A 16,897-nucleotide genomic window follows, 5' to 3' on the forward strand; every position below is an offset into this window, starting at 1 on the left:
ATGGCACAGTAACAATGATATGATTTGACGCGAGGTACAGATGAGCGATTTCAATACGATCAGGAAAGCACTCCGTTTTCCTTGCCGTCCCTAAGAGCACGGCTCATGGTTGCGCACGGCTCATGGTTGCGAACGGCTCATGGTTGCTTGGCTATGAAACATGCCACGTTTTTAGATGTGACATGCGAATGGCTATGGGACGCTGTATTGTATATCGAAATATCGGAAATGTGTTTAGAAACCATATCACCATTAATGAAAAAATATATACCGCGAAATATATTGGTATTGAATTATTGTCCAGCCCTAAATCAGCATGACACATTTATCTGGAAAATAGACAATGATTTGTTGTACCTACCATCAGACACTTTTTTACTGGGACTGTCAAAAATATTACTGCAATGTTGTTCAATAAACAAAACTTTTTAAACACATTGTTCCTGACTCAAAAAAAGGTGTACAATGATTTTTAAAAGATTTTTCAAAAGAAAATTGTTATTGACCCAAGCACCAAATATAAAAATGGTCCTCATTTTGTTTAGACAGTGATGCTGTTTTAATGTAAATAAATGACAAGTGGCTGTGATTCTTACCTTTCAAGGTTAACTGAGATTTCTCTGTGGTTTGAACGCAAACAGACGGAGACACACTGGCAGCTGCCATCATCACATCACAGCCCTGAAACAAACACACAGTTATGACCATTCGATGTTAATATTTAGTTACTAGAAAATCTCTATTATTGTGAGAGAGACGAATAGACAGTGCGTACATACAGCTTGACCTACCAATAACAACATAGCGATCTTACATCTGAACATACACTACAGTTATTACGTGATTATAATGTTTATACAAACAGATCATCTATTTAAGATTAAAAATGATTGTTTAAAGTGACACAAATAAAGGATCAATATATGCTTTATGTAACTATATCATAGTGAAACATAAACCAGTCAAGATCAGAAATACACACGTCAATCAGACATTGATGATACTGAAAGTCAAATAGCCAAATAGGAATCATGTAAACAAACGAACTGAAAGCAGTTTACGGCAGGCTTGGCTCATTAAAACCTCTTATTTCCTCATGACATTAGAGTTAAACATCTGAAAAGACTCATGTTGATCCACTGAGGTGATTTCTCACTGTATTAGGCTTGAATGGTCTTATAAAATGTTAGGTTTAATGTCGCACAATGTCTGAGACGCTAGCCGGACATTCACGGGCTCATAAAAGCCACAATAAAGACAAAACCGTCAGATAATAAGAACAGTTAAATGCCACGTAGATTAACATCATGTAAAATGAGCGGTTATGTGTACATATCGCCGAAATGTTTTAATTCTCACCTTTTTATCTGCCGTGAGTCCGTAAAAAGCTAACTGTCATTTCCGCTTTAATGTCACGGTCACGTGACTTGCGGACACACGCGCCGCAATGAATCACGGGTGCTCAGACGGGCCATGAAACAACAAGCACGCGTTTTTTTTTTGTTTGTTTCACATTAGGTTTTTATTACTTTTTTGTTGGACTTAGGCAAAGGTTAATATTTGGGAGCTGTAGTCAAATACACTGTTATTTTTTGCTTTGATTTTTATGAACGATTGTTATTTTGCGGCTACTGATGTACATCAAACCTTCTTGTGGAGACAAAGACAAACATATTGAGGAAATGTAATATTGTTGGTCACGAATAGACTAAAATTTGTTTTCTTATGTCAATAATTCGAGTGCCTTATCATCAAGAATTGGCTCAGTATAACAGCAAGATCTTGCGCTTGTGGATCATCGCAAATGTAATTTTCAGTCAAAACACATTTCACACCGCAATATTGTGAGTTTTAGACAGGTCCAGATGTTAAGCATCCCAAATATAATAGGCATTAGTTTAAAAAAAATTATATAACAAAAACATAGCATTATACAGAAACATACATAAAACTATATGCCAGAATATTCTAATCTATTAATCATAAATAGTTTTTATGGAAAATAGTTTTTGGAATTTGGCTTGGATCTAAAAGTTCTTATGTATAGGCTACAGAATTTTTCAAAAAAAAAAAGTTAATGAATACTCTTATTGGAATAATACATTATGTCAAAATCATTCTTTAATGTAGTGTCTGTTTTCCATATCCGCCCCAAAAATCTTGCTGTATACACAATTACAAAATAAGTGGACATTAGACTTTTTTTTAGTTGAACAAAAAACATGAATAATTAAATTAATGAATGAAATCTCTCTAACACACTTTTAGCTGGATATATACCATGCAAAATTTTAAATGTTACCTTTTAATTTATTTGTTTAAGGAAGTTTTTTACAGATTTGCCAAGCTTTATTTTAGTTTATATTTTTCAATATATTGATCATCAATAATAATATATGTTTGTTAGAACAAGGGTTTTAAATAATGTCATAAACAAGCTGTCATTAACATACAGATAAATCACAAAACAAGTTCCTTAAAACATATTTTAAAAAACTCTTTTAAGAATGTATGTAATGCATATTACAGGAACAAAGTGTTCGAAAAGTTTTTAATGTATTTGCATTGTTTTGCAACATTTTTGACAAATCTATTTTAAAAATTGTCAGGTGGTACAACCACTCATTGTCTATTTGCCAGATATCTTTTAATGTGCTCCATGTGCCATGATTATTGTTTGTTTATTTAATAGTGGCATTTAAAATAATAATCCTGAAAAAAGTGTAGAACAACTTGACCATAAAACTAACATTTGAGAATAAATTGATTCATAGCTATTGCACCCTTTGACTTTTTGGCGGCACCATCTCCTTTGCATTGAATGTACATTCTTCTGCTTGGATGCAAATTTATAAATATACTTTTTAAATACATTTAAAATATATTTGATAAAGTAACATTATTTTTCAGTATTTGAGAAAAATCTACAAACTTTTCATTCAGCCATAAAGACCACCTTGGGTTTATTTGATGATGTGATCTCATGTTTACTATTTATACTTATAACTTCCTAATAAAATGCCCATGATTGCAGTTGTAACTTGACATTTGAGAACATCCAAATTGGTGGACAAGATTTTTCAAATCATTCCAACAACTATGATATTCGTGAAATTTGTTCAAAGGTTTAAAAATTTTAAATTATGCTTTATAAGTATACTAATAAACCTTATTTTTAATGTCTAATAATTTAAACATATTTTTAACAGCTCTCTGACAGTTGCCTGCCAGTTTGAGATACAAAAAAATAAATGTAACCAAAAATGACTGAAAATGTAGCTAAACTAGGTTTTATAATAAAGTGACACATGTCATAAATCTATCAGGCTAGTTTTATAATATATAATAATGCCCCCAGACACCAAAATATGCATGTCACGTAAAAAATGTATAACCTGTTGAGTTGAGGTACATGTATGGTGTCAAACACAACCACATACTGTTTTGGTCTAACTGGCAACCCTCAAAATATCCAAGTATTTTCTCGAACTAAATAAATTACAGAATTTAAACAATGCTATAACAAACACAATACCATTTTCATGCTTTTACAGAAGAAATGTTTTTATATTAAATACATTTATTATTTTAAATAATATATTTATTTTGGGCAAACATTTTTAAAACACCAGCATCCAGGCCAATATGGAAATGTCTAAATCTAATTTCATGGACAGTTTATACATTTTATAACCACATCTCAACGAAAAATACACATCATATCATGCTGTGAAAATGTATACAACATGTGGTCCTTTTCTTTCTTGAATTTAGTTAATCCATTAACCTTGAATGTATTCTTTAAAACTATAAAGTGCAGACAATTCTAATAATAAGTCTATTCCCTGTGTACAATATCTAAAGCAATAAACAGATCTTGATATTCCTTCCACTTTGGATTATAAAATCATACCATTAAGGGATAAATCTCTTTGGAGCCAAATGAGGTATACGTCCGCCACAAGTTAACTTTATACAAGTCTTTTATTTTCCCTGGTTGCAATACTGAGATACTGGGGTTCAATACCAGCAAAGTTGGGCCAACGATGATGTGATGAACTGATGTTTAAAGTCACCAACTTGAAGATTCATCAAACATATTAGGGAGAACAATATGTGAATTATAGTACTTGGTGTGGTAAACGGCATTGTTCTTATAGTGCAAAAGGTCATAGGTTTGATCCTCAAATCTAGTAATAACATGCATGGCTTTAATGGACTGTAAATTATTTTGGAAAAAGTCTGCCAAATGCACAAATTTAATAAATGGCACTGTGAATGTAAGAAGAGGAGTAACGTATGAGGTGAGGGATAGGGAACTGCTGCGGATTGTTAGCAAAGATAGCCCAGCACCTTATGTCTCTCTGGTAAAAACCTAACAAAATGTCTGCCCCAAAAGGTTTTGTTTAAGCTAGTACACAAGTCCAAAATGAGTAACAGGTGTGTGAAATTAATTCAGGCAAGGGAACCCTCAAGTGGTGGGAGGCAGAAATAATAGCATCTTCCAGCATCATTTCACCCACCTAGCAAGCAATTTTGGCTAAATTTGGGCCGCCAGTGAAAGTCTAATAGATGTCTAAGGATAGCCCAAGAATCGATGTGCATACTTTTAGAACATGCAAACGATGAAAGAAAGAAAACACCTTGAAAACCTGTTGACTTTGCTTACACTGTAAAACATTTCTGTAGAAATTACAGTATTACTGGGTATTACTGGCAACTAGCTGCCAGTTACTTACTGTAGATTTTACATTTATGTTATTTACTGGCAACAGTTTGTTCAAAGTTAAATGAACATGAAACATTTTCAGTCTATTTCTTCTACAGTAAGTTACTGGCAACCAGCTGCATAATTAATTTACAATATACATGTTGGAATATCATACATCTTCAAGTTATTTTGGCGAAAATGGCATGCAACCAAATTCAAGGTTATTTGGGGTAGAAGTGGGTTACTCATAGCCGGACTATATTGAGTCTAGCTGTCATTTCAACGTCTTGGTTTTTGCTTGCTGTGTATCCTCTTCTATTTCTCCCATTAAATCATTTGTAGGCTACTAGTAGTACTGACAGTTTACCTTGACTTGAGCATCCACCTCAAGCCTCTACTGCATATGGCAAACCAAACCTGTTTACCATTTATGCTAAATATTACCAACTTACACTGTAAAAAAATCAGTAGAAATTACAATGGTATTGTAGCTGGGTTGCCGGTAAATTACCGTAGATTTAAATTGATGTTATTTACTGGCAAGAGTTTGTTCAAACTTGAATAAATTTTAAATATTAACAAGTCTTTATCTTTACAGAATAAAACTATACAATAACAGCCTCATGCAAAGAATTCTGGGAACCAGAAATCATCATCAAACTTTTTCTGGTTTTTTTTGCTTCAGATTTTGTTTCACAGAATGTTTTGCTTGATGCTGTTTTTCTAGTTTTATTCTATAAAGACAAAGACTTGTAAATGTTTAATGTTCATTTAACTTTGAACAAAATGTTGCCAGTAATAACATAAATTTAAATCTACGGTAAGTTACTGGAAACCCAGCTGCAAATTTCTACGGAATTTTTTTACAGTGAAAGTACTTTATATCATTTATACACCTTAGACTTACTGTTTATTATGATTTGTGAAATTGTGATACACTCATTTCTATCCTGCATAAATGCAATCTTTAAACAAAACATAAACCTGGTTACTTTCACATAATTGCTTCATGAAGATACCAGGAAGGTTACTACTAAAAACAAACACCACTCACATTTTTTATCTTACTAGATTTTTATAGAAACATCTAGAAATGTAAAAGAACCTTTAAACTATTTTTGTTAGGCTTGTATTTTAAGTGGGTCACTTTTAAACCTCCTTTATTTATTTATTTTTTTACAAATATATGTTATTTTCTGGTCATTTATTATTTTCTGGTAATTTACCAGCTATACGCATGCTAATGTTTTATTAAACCCTGATTTTTTGGCATTCTTGGGAATCAAAATAAAAAATGACTAAGGAATGTAATTGGAATGTAATTGCATAAAGATGTATTCTTTGTCAATAATAGGCTACTGGTGTAAAGAAAAATACCTCAATTATAAAGTACAGTTACTTACTATACTTTACTGTACATCCATGCTCTCTATCAGCCAAATACTCTCACAAGCCACAGCAACCTAAACTGTATTCAGGCCATGAGACTAATATCAAGGCAAGTACAAAGTACTTAAATGAGCCAGATGCATATATTAATTAAATATATTATATCTGATATATTTGGTGTTTTATAAAGTGTTTTTATTACACATAATTGTAAATTAATTTGAAAGACGGTGATGAATGTTGACAAAAAGAAGAGCAACATTTTTTTATTGTTTTTTTATCAAACTTTTACAAAACATACAGAGACATTTAAAATCAAATAAAGGTGGAGAATAACATTATTTTATCTTGGTTATATTCTATTAATTATCTTTTCATGACATTAATTTTATATTTCTATATATTTGTTATTTCTAGTATTTGTGTTTTATAATTTTACTGAGAAAAAAATAAGGTTTTATGTAAGTGAATCAAGTGACGAAAAATCACTTTTCTGCAGTGTTCATCCTGCAGTCTCGATCACTCGCCAAATGTCACCCACGTAAAATGACCTGCACTGTGCGCATGCGCACTGTCAAGCTAAGCCCAATGCTAATGCTATCACACACTGCTGCGCATCTAGCAACACAACAAACACAGTAAATAACTTAACCTTCGCTTTTATTTTTCAACTTTTAATCATGTTGCGCGAAAGCGGTCTGTTCAAATACGTCTAACATGTTTAATGTGAGGTAAAAGAATAGACATTATTTTGGCGCTTGTAGTCGGGCGGATCTGTGCTAGTTTAGCTAAGATAATTTTACTTCGATAAAGTTAACGCATAAACATGTGCGATAACATGTGGGACAATAAACGGTGAAATATATCAACATCGACAGATTGCAATCATAAGGTAAGTAATTTTTTTTCGGTTTTATGTGTTATATACATGAATCTGTTTAAATCTGTTAGCGCTATGTGTATGTAACGTTAGGCTAATATGAATTCAGTTTTGTTTATGCGTTAAAGTTATCTAAACAAAGAATTAAACTCTGGTTAACGGTAGTTAAATGAAGTAATACTAACTTTATACTGGCTAGCGTTTAATTCGTCAGTTACAGATTTTGGTTTTGTAACAGGAGTTTGTTTTTCTTAACTTTGAAACTTGTTTATTAATTATTTAGATGTCGTGTCGAGTTCAGTAGACTTAACAGTTAACTTAACTGAATGTATTGTACATCTATACAAATATATTGACATCTATCAATTTAATGTAACGCATCTATACAAAAATATAAAACGATTGATCGGTGCATTTACTTAAGATATTGATACTAGTTATGTTTGTTTATTTAGTTAAAATATTTGTTACTAATCTTTACGTTGGCAAAATGTAACATTGAGGTAACATTAGTAGACTAACTAACAATAAACAATACTTTTTAAAAAGATTAAAATCACAAGTTTTGTTAACATTAATAAATGCATATTAATAAATATTAGTTAACGTTGTTAAAATTGTTTGCAATTTTAATAAATTAAAATTTACTGTAGAAGTGTTATTATTGTTTTTTATTTGTTGTTGTAGATAATTATTTTTCTATGTTTGTTACACATCTTTCATATAATTTCAAAGTTGCATGTTATGAAATTAAACCTTCCTTTATAACAATACATTAAAAGTGTCATTAAATTCTTGTATTTGGTTTATATTTCAACAGATAAACCGCATAAAGTTGCTACAGACTGGAGTATCTGCATCTGTAAATCCATTCTACATTCAAATGATGACTGTTTGCTTTGAGCTGGGAAATAAACCAGGAAGCCTGGTGGCTGGATCTAGGTAGGAACATTCATTTAAAAACTTAAATTTCATTGTTTAAAATTGAACAATGTTTGTGTCAATAGTCACAGTGCTAATTTTTTTAGCACTATTAATGCTATAGGTCTCATGTAAAGCGATATCCTGCAGTGTGACATGATATTGTAAACTGCATTTTTATTAACCAGCAGCCATATTACCCTGTAGCCCAAGACTGGTTACCAACTGAAGCTAAGTAGGGTTGAGCCTGGTCAGTACTTGGATGGGAGACCTCTTGGGTAAACCAGGTTGCTGCTGGTAGAAGTGTTAGTGAGACCAACAGTAGTCTGGTTGGGTCTTAACACCCCAGTATAGTGTTGGGGACACTATACTGTCAGAAAAGCACTGTCCTTCAGATGAGACGTTAAATCTGTGGTCGTTAAAAATCCCAGAATATTTTTCGAAAAAGAGTAGGGTTGTGCCACGTCATCCTGGCCAAACTTGTCCATTGGCATACTAATCATCTCCTCATAAACTGATTGGCTATATCACTTTGTCTCCTCTCCACTATGAGCTGGTGTGTGGTGGGTGTTCTGGAGCAATATGGCTGCCGTCATCATCCAGGTGGATGCTGCACATTGGTGGTGGTTGAGAAGAATCCCTTTTCATATGTTAAGCGATTTGAGTTCTGCAAAAAAAGCGCTATATAAATGTAACAAATTATTATTAATGGTATTATTACGATATAAAAGCGGATGATTTTCCCGATTTTTTTTTTTAAAGAACCGCTTAAAAAAAAAATGCACATGCGCAACACTCTACCTCCTCCCGAGAGGGAATGCCTATTAAAGGGACACAAGGCAGCATTTTTATGTTAATAAATCATCTTCATAAGTCGGTATATGGTTAAATGACTCATTACATGACGAATGAAGACCCTCTCGCCAGCCCCTACCGTCTGTAGGAAGAATACCCCACTTGCAAGTTCGCTGTATCTGACCCGGTGTCATTCAGTCTCGTAAAGTCTCAGATATAGAAAGCATTTACTCCCAGACACTAGGGGGAGCTAGTAGAGAAATAATACTCAGACTTGCCTGGTGTGCCTTTAACATATGCACGAGCCTAACAGTTAGTTCTTCTCTTCGCTCTGTTTGCAAGTTGGTGCCGGCATGGCTCATACATTGAGATGTTTACCTTATCTGCGTGGTTCGTGACTTGTGCCAGGGCTAGCATCGCTACTCATAGCTTAAATCAACTTTTACGAGCAGTGATTTTAAATGGATTTCTCGGAATAACATGCAAACCTTTACCTGTCAAGTAAGTTAGAAACGTTGCGACTAAGGCATCAGTGGGAAGCCCAACCTGTGTGCAATATTCTCTGGTCTTGTTTCTTTCTTCCGAGGCCTTTCTCTTCTTGTCATACAATTCGTAAACACTTTTTCTCTTGCGACCCTCAGACATTTAGAAAAACATGGTGAGAAGAACGTGAGCTTAAATGAGTGTCTGAAACCGTAGCCCATCACACATATACACCTGAAAGTGCGCATGCGGAGAAAACAAACCTGGGGACGAGCATGTACGACGGCCTTACGTAAACATATCATCAGAATGATTGACAACTGGGATGACTTATAGTCTTGATTATCCACTCGGAAAAAGAAAATCTTCCACTATACCTTTAAGTTAGCTGTGAGATATTTATTCCTGTGAAAATGTATTTAACACACATCACAACTCTTTATAGGGATTGTTCTTCCACAAATGAAAAATCATTAATAAATCTCGGCCTCATGTTGTCCTTAAAGGGATAGTTTACCCCAAAATGCTAATTTGATCATAAATCACTTATCGCTGTGTCGTTCTAAACCACCAAGTGCTCTGATTGTCTTCAGAACATGTTGAATGTTGAATTTTGCCTTGTTTTGTAGGTATCAAATGGTCCTCTGAAGAAGCCATGGGAAGCTGTTTTAGCTGTCCAGATAAAGAATCAATCCCTGACATTCACCAGAGTAAATTTAAGGTAAGTATTGATCACATACTACACCAAAGCATTGCACATATCTATTATTATTATATAACTAATATTGCATAAAGGTGCAGGGAGAAAGCACAGAGCAATCCAATCCCAGTGTCACGAAGCAGCAAGCTTTGTAACAACATTGACAACTGCAAGTTTAAATCATGCGTTTTGGATGTTTCCTGTGAGCCAAACAGTTTTGCTGTGAAGCAACTGTAGTTACTGAATGCATTTACCAAATGCAATAGCTGTCATGTTGTGCATGCCCAGTTATTGAGTATGTGTTGAGTTGGTTCTGGGTCAATGAGTTTGTGTTAAGTTTGATTTGGTTTGATTTGTTCAGGTGGTGAACGTGGATGACGATGGGAATGAGCTGGGAGCAGGAATTATGGAGCTGACAGAGGATGAGCTGGTCCTGCGCACACGGAAGTGCGATGCTGTAAGGTGGCCGTACCTGTGCCTGCGCCGCTACGGCTATGATTCAAACCTCTTTTCCTTTGAGAGTGGCCGTCGCTGCCAGACTGGTCAAGGTAAAGTCATTACAAATAAAAGTGTTTATTACAATTACTATTACTATTTTTGACTCAGTCGATTCACGAGAGTCATACAGTGGATATTGAAAGTTTGAAATATGGATGTTTTTCTTACAAAATCGCATCGATTACCCGCAGAAGACCTTTATTAACCTGTTGGAGTCGTGTGTATCCGGGATCATTGATTTTTGGTTCATTCACACTGCCAATGATTTTCCAGAAACTGTGTGTGCATTCACACACATACCGTAAAGATCCTGTAAAGACGTGACGTTTTTAAAGTCCTGCACTTATGGCACCCAGGGGAACATATACAGTGAGAAAAGTAAAGGGCCTAAAATGGACCCTTGGGGAACACCGCAAGACAAGGAAACTGGCAGAGAAGAGACATTCCCAATGCTCACTGAGAAGGTTCTATCCTTCAAATAGGAGGATAAGGAGAATGATTTCAGCTTCAGCGCGGATAGCGATCAGCTCCCTGATCTCTGCTTCAGTCCGACATTTCTTTAGTTGGTATTGTTGATCTACGTTTAAATCCCTGTGTCAAAGTGGTGAAGTGGAATGCTTTCAGTGAATGTAACGGCAATGTTACTAGGTCCTCTTTACGGATGTTATCCTAGAATATTCACAGGATGTGTTTGTGTTCACACATAAGCCTCTCTGCCAATTTTACTGACATTTTCTGGGTCCAAAGTGCTGTGTGAATGGGATTCATGTCTACCTGTGCACACTGTAAAATGTGTTAGTTTGTTTTTTTGAAGTAAAAGTGTGTAACACGAATCCTTAGTGTGAATGTTGTGAGTCAGACACCAGCTATCTGCACAGTCATTAATTTGAGACTATTAACTTTAAACCCATGCTTTCAAAAGGATGATCTTGAGAGAATTATGCATGCTCAATCAGGTAAGCCTGTCTGCTTGCTGTGATGTCAACACTGCCGCCCCTTATATTTTAGCAAAAACTGTCTTTGCTAAATAAGGATCAGAATATCTCCACGTTATTGTGCTGTTTTTGTGTCCATCATTGGGTGTGCTTTTTCAGAATATCATGCTAATTTACTTTCCACCTTTGATGTTTTCAGTTGTCAGTGTAAAGCCGGGTGTTTTTAACAGTTTTCGTTTACTGTCTGTAGGGATCTTTGCCTTCAAGTGTTCAAGGGCAGAAGAGATCTTCAACATGCTACAGGACATCATGCATAATAACAGCATCAGTGTGGTAGAGGAACCAGTGTTTGAGCCCAACCTCGCCCAAACTGAATCAGAGCTTCCTGTCACACCGCACACACCTACCAGTAAGTCTGCCCATCATTCACACTTTAATACTAACTACAGGAACATGTAACTTTGTCCAGTTGACACTTTTTCAGCTTTACCAAAATTAAAATGTTGCATTTAAAATGGCTAATTTAAAGTAGTTTAAATAAGAAATTTGAATAAGTTAGGTAAATTTTTATAAACAATACTATATTACTGCCTCCATTACCTTTGCACCAACGGGAAGTTATTTTGGTGTTTCAGATTTAGCCAACCATATTAACCATCATGGATGTAGTTTAATTTTGAGCTTTCTTTCTGCTTTAGCTCCTGGCAACATACTCCCTACTGTACCCAATGGCAGCTTACGGTATCCCTCGCTGGGGGACGCGTCCTCTCACCCCTCCAGTCGGCATCCTTCTGTTGGGAGCACATGCCTGCCCTCATTGGGCGAGGAGTCCACACATCCTCTTTTAGTTGCAGACGAGAGTGTAAGGGTAAGTGAATATGAATATTGAAATACAGCACATGACTGTTGGATCTGTATGATGTTTTACTAATTTCTACTATGAGTAGGCTTATCACATCTCACAAATGAACTCTCTTCCCAAGAAGAAATCAGATGTGTTATTTGCCCAGAATGCCATACTAGCGCATTAGCATAACAGTTATGTTTTATGCTACGTCTTCTCAGGGGCACACATATGTGAACACCACCGGTCTGCTGGAGCAGCACAGCCCGAGTCTTACGGATGTTCCTGTAGACACCAGTGCTTCATTACAAAATGGAGAGGATACCCCCGCTCAAGAGGCCCCGGACCCTGGCCCCCGAGTGCAGCTGGAGCCCGAATGCGTTCGGTTTGTGTTGGGTCCAACTCCTGTGCAGAAACAGAGGCAGAAAGAGGCATCCGTGTCGGGAGAGCAGAGTCCTGTGGATGATGGCAGGCCAAGTAGTTCAGCCCAGCATTCCGATGTCGGCAGTATTAAAAACACAGACAGCTCCGTTGCAGCTGAAAGCAGTAAGCATGAGGACACGTCTATCGCCGTACCGGCAGCTTCAGAGACCTTCAATTGCTCGTCATCGGCTCTCTATCGCCGTAGGGGTCGTCCACCACCACTCACTCCTGACGCCAATGTCAACAACTCCGCCCAGCGGAGAACGGCACTATTGGACTACGAGAACCTCCCGGCCCTGCCTCCTTTACGAGAGCATCCGAAGGGTGACTCCGAGGGTGAGGACGGTGAGGTCCCAGTAGAACTGAAGTCACAGCCCATCAACGGTTACCACAACCACCGGCAGTACAGTCCCGACCCTACTCACTACTACATCAACACAGAGAACGTGACGGCCCCACTCAGCGCTAACAAGGTAGAGTCGGCCCGCTGGCGGGACCGCTCCACCCCAACCTTCTTTAACTTTGATTTCCGTCGACCGTGCCTAGATTCCCACAGACTGAACTACATCGAGGTGGAGACGGAGACCGAGAACTCCAGTAACCCTCAGACCCCAAAGACTCCCACTTCGCCCCTTCCTCAGACTCCCACCCGCAGGACAGAGCTGTATGCAGTCATTGACGTGGAGCGCACGGCTGCCATGTCCAGCCTGCAGAAAGCGCTGCCCCGCTATGACGGTACCTCCAGGAAAACACGGCATAACAGTGTTGACCTGCCAATATAACCCGACGCTGCCGGAAGACACTCCTAAAACTGATTTCTTTCCAAAGGCAGTTGGGTGTAAAATTACGAATGTTTCTTTTTTTTAACGCATAGAGATTTCCTGTAGCTAAAATAGTGTCTCTCTGTCTCATGTTCGCTTGAGAAAATTAACAGAGGAGCTTGCCATATACCATCATTTTATTCCTATGGTAATATACTACTACTTTTCTTACACTCGTTTTCCAGTGCCTGTTTATGTTTATTATGTTAATAACAAGTTGGACGACATTCCACGAGATCATTCCATAAGGCACAAATCAGTATTACTGATACGAAAGTTGTTTTTTAATCTTTATTTGTTCATCAAGACGCTACGCAAGACAGACTTCACACACTACATTTACATTTTTGGTTGTGTATACAAAGATTTCACTACAATCGAGTCTGTTTTTAAGAGACATGTTTTTAGTTACATACACTACTACATACATGTAACAGATATTTGGAAAGAAATGCATCACTATGACACTAGGATTTCAAATTGGTAATTGTGTCAGCCAAAATGCCTTATTCCTTTAAATGCTACAACCAATATAAATAAGTTTATCTGAATATTACCAGATATCTGAATAAAACCAGTATTGGGTTTATTGCTGTCCACGTAAAAGTGAAGATGGTTATATGCTACATTTAGAAGAGCTTAATTAACAGGACTAACCTAAAAAATGAATCCATCTCAAGAATGTTTTTCCTTTTGAAATTGTATGGTACTGCTCACAAAGAGCCAACAACTGTATGATAGACACAAATGTTAATAATTAAGTGCATTTATAAATAATAATAATCATGATATACAATCATTTCCCCAAGTAATGCAATTTATTAGCCTGTAAAAATGATTGTGGATATAAAGATTTTTTGCATTAAAGGAGAATTCAACTAATGTGCAGTCACGGGTGTCTGTGTGTATGTGGTTTAAATTGCATCCATTTTACCAGAGTAATTTGACATGCTTGAGTTAAACGGGATATAACAAGAACATACAGTACAGGGTTTAAGACTTGTGGGTCATACATAGGCATGGGCCGGTTACCGGTTTCAAGGGATACAGAGGTTTTACACAGTCAAGGTTTCAAAACCACAAAAATGTTCTGTGATACCGTCTCCAAGGTATAAGCTATGTTTATGTGATTGATCTAATGTTTTAATATACATTACAAAAATATTACATATTTTTTAAAAGCATTCAAAATAACACATTTTAGTGTTGCAATGCCAATACCGCAACACTGAAACGTGGTATTTTTTGCTAAAGGTTATCATACCGCCAAAATCGTATACCGGGCCATGCCTAGTCATACATACAGAATGTGTGTCAGTGGTTATCAACCTTGGGGCCGTGAGATGGTTCCAGGGGCCCCCAGTTTATGACACACTGTAAAATATTTCTGTAGAAATTACAGTATTACTGGATATTACTGGCAACTAGCTTCCAGTAACTTACTGTAGATTTTACATTTATGTTATTTACTGGCAACAGTTTGTTCAAAGTTAAATGAACATGAAACAATTTCAGTCCTTATCTTCTACTGTATAGTTACTGGCAACCAGCTGCATAATTACAGAAATTTTTTAATAAAATACATAAATTTTACGTAATTTAACTTCAGAAAAATAAGGCTACTAACCAACAGTAATACATGGTACAATTAGTTTTGTTTAATTCAAATTTTACGTTTTAGAATATTTTATATCATACAATTTCTTTGGGGGCCACAAATCACTATACACAAGGTGCAAGTCGAAAAAGTTTGAAAACCACTGTTAGGTGTATATTAGAGCTGGGCGGTATATTGAGTTTTGTTATACCACGGGTCTGTTGAATGCTGCATTCTGATTGGCTGAGAAATGTTCTATGGGTGTTGATTATTTTTCTGTAAACCGCACACCTAACTTGTCAAATGTCTTAAAAATAGGCACCAGAGCAATGTTTGTGGTAACCGTGGTATAAGCGGAATAATTGACTCCGGTCCTTTGAATTATTTGAAAATAATGCACACCTGCGGTGTAACGGCACTCCGCTACGCGTCGTGCCGCATTACCACCTTGGTGTGCATTATTTTCTTATAATTCAATAGCCCGTCATCAATTATTCCTTACGTAATATATTGGTATATTTTCGAGCAGGAGATTTGATGAGACAATGCCGTCTAGATTGGTATGGTCTGATATGACCCTTTTTTTCACAACAAAAGTTCTGCTAGAAATGTACACTGAGGTCAGACAATACACTGTAAAAAAAATTCTGTAGAAATAACAATGTTTTTGCAGCTGGGTTTCTGGTAATTTACCGTAGATTTAAATTTATGTTATTTACTGGCAAAAGTTTGTTTAAAGTTAAATAAATTTTAAATATTAACAAGTCTTTATCTTTACAGAATAAAACTATACAATAACAGCCTCATGCAAAGCATTCTGGGAACCAGAAATCATCATCAACCTTTTTCTGTTTTTGCTTCAGATTGTGTTTCCCAGAATGTTTTGCTTGATGCTGTTTTTTTTTTTAGTTTTACTCTGTAAAGACAAAGACTTGTAAATGTTTAATGTTCATTTAACTTTGAACAAAATGTTGCCAGTAAATAACATACATTTAAATCTACGGTAAGTTACCGGCAACCAGCTGCAATTTTTACGGATTTTTTTTACAGTGTAGCTTCGGACAAGCGTGCATGTTGTGCAGTTGTATATTTTCAAATGGAGGAAACTGTCTACCAAATTTTAATTCATCATACGCTGTTTAAATAAAGTGATAGTGACATGTCACATGGGTCTTTGACTTGCATGTAAATGTTTATTCAACTTTGTAGAAAATACTGAGATGCTTGTCATATATTGCTAGTCATCCAAAAAGGACTGAAATGTGAATTTTGGTCAATATTGCCCAGCTCTAGTATAGTGTGTAATTTAATATACAACTATGTGCAAAAAAGCATGATTTAATTTGATAAAAAACTTAAAGAATTGAAGCACATTAAACAGAACCAGAGCTTCATGAACATTTACGTGGTAAACTCTTGTATCGTGTGAATGTATGAATTCTGCGTCGTCCTAATGAACAAATATAGTTAATGACATTATGAATAATATAAACTTTTGTCATAATTGTTTGTACTAGGTACATTTTTAAAGTACATTCTTACAGCACAAGGTCATTATGATGTGAAGAACTGAAACAACACAGCCGTTATAAGATCATGTGATCTTCACTCATTTGAATTTTAAATATTTAAACAACATCATAGATATTGTAGCAAATATAAGAAAATGTACACATTCACTCTACACAAAGCAATTCTTATGTAACATAAAAATGCTATAAAATGCTACAATATATAGAAGACTGAATGTCTAAAGATAGCATTTTATTTATGCACTAAGATGGTATCTACCTGAAGGTAAGACACAGATTTAGAAATCTGGCTTATGTAAGTCAGTCTCACTACATTGACAAGGAGGAACCAGATTTCAGTAGGACAAGATATTTCTTTACTGCATATA

General features: G+C 35.8%; 2 protein-coding genes across 5 annotated transcripts in view; one reads left to right on the plus strand and one right to left on the minus strand.

Moving 5' to 3' along the window:
- Positions 1-1,500, minus strand: part of wwp2 (WW domain containing E3 ubiquitin protein ligase 2) — a 42,965-nt gene extending 41,465 nt beyond the window's left edge. For all 3 annotated transcript variants that reach the window (XM_073868382.1, XM_073868381.1, XM_055192554.2), the window contains exons 1-2: positions 1,360-1,500; positions 597-681 (exon numbers count right to left, since the gene is read on the minus strand). In XM_073868382.1, the coding sequence (XP_073724483.1) occupies positions 597-669 (73 nt within the window). In that variant the 5' untranslated portion in view covers positions 670-681; positions 1,360-1,500. The remainder of the gene's footprint in view (positions 1-596; positions 682-1,359) is intronic.
- Positions 1,501-6,650: 5,150 nt separating this feature from the next.
- On the plus strand, positions 6,651-14,282 carry frs2b (fibroblast growth factor receptor substrate 2b). Of its 2 annotated transcripts, XM_055192815.2 has the most exons (7): positions 6,651-6,992; positions 7,801-7,922; positions 9,809-9,900; positions 10,241-10,427; positions 11,563-11,721; positions 12,011-12,180; positions 12,378-14,282. In XM_055192815.2, exons 3-7 carry the CDS (start codon positions 9,835-9,837, stop codon positions 13,359-13,361), a joined length of 1,566 nt encoding a protein of 521 aa, XP_055048790.2. In that variant the 5' UTR covers positions 6,651-6,992; positions 7,801-7,922; positions 9,809-9,834; the 3' UTR covers positions 13,362-14,282. The 2 variants fall into 2 exon arrangements, with proteins under 2 accessions (XP_055048790.2, XP_055048791.2); XM_055192816.2 differs by lacking the exons at positions 6,651-6,992; positions 7,801-7,922; positions 9,809-9,900 and adding an exon at positions 11,300-11,333.
- The last annotated feature ends 2,615 nt before the right edge of the window (positions 14,283-16,897 follow it).

The sequence above is a fragment of the Misgurnus anguillicaudatus genome, chromosome 6 (genome assembly GCF_027580225.2).
Source record: "Misgurnus anguillicaudatus chromosome 6, ASM2758022v2, whole genome shotgun sequence".
Taxonomy (NCBI): Eukaryota; Metazoa; Chordata; class Actinopteri; order Cypriniformes; family Cobitidae; genus Misgurnus; species Misgurnus anguillicaudatus.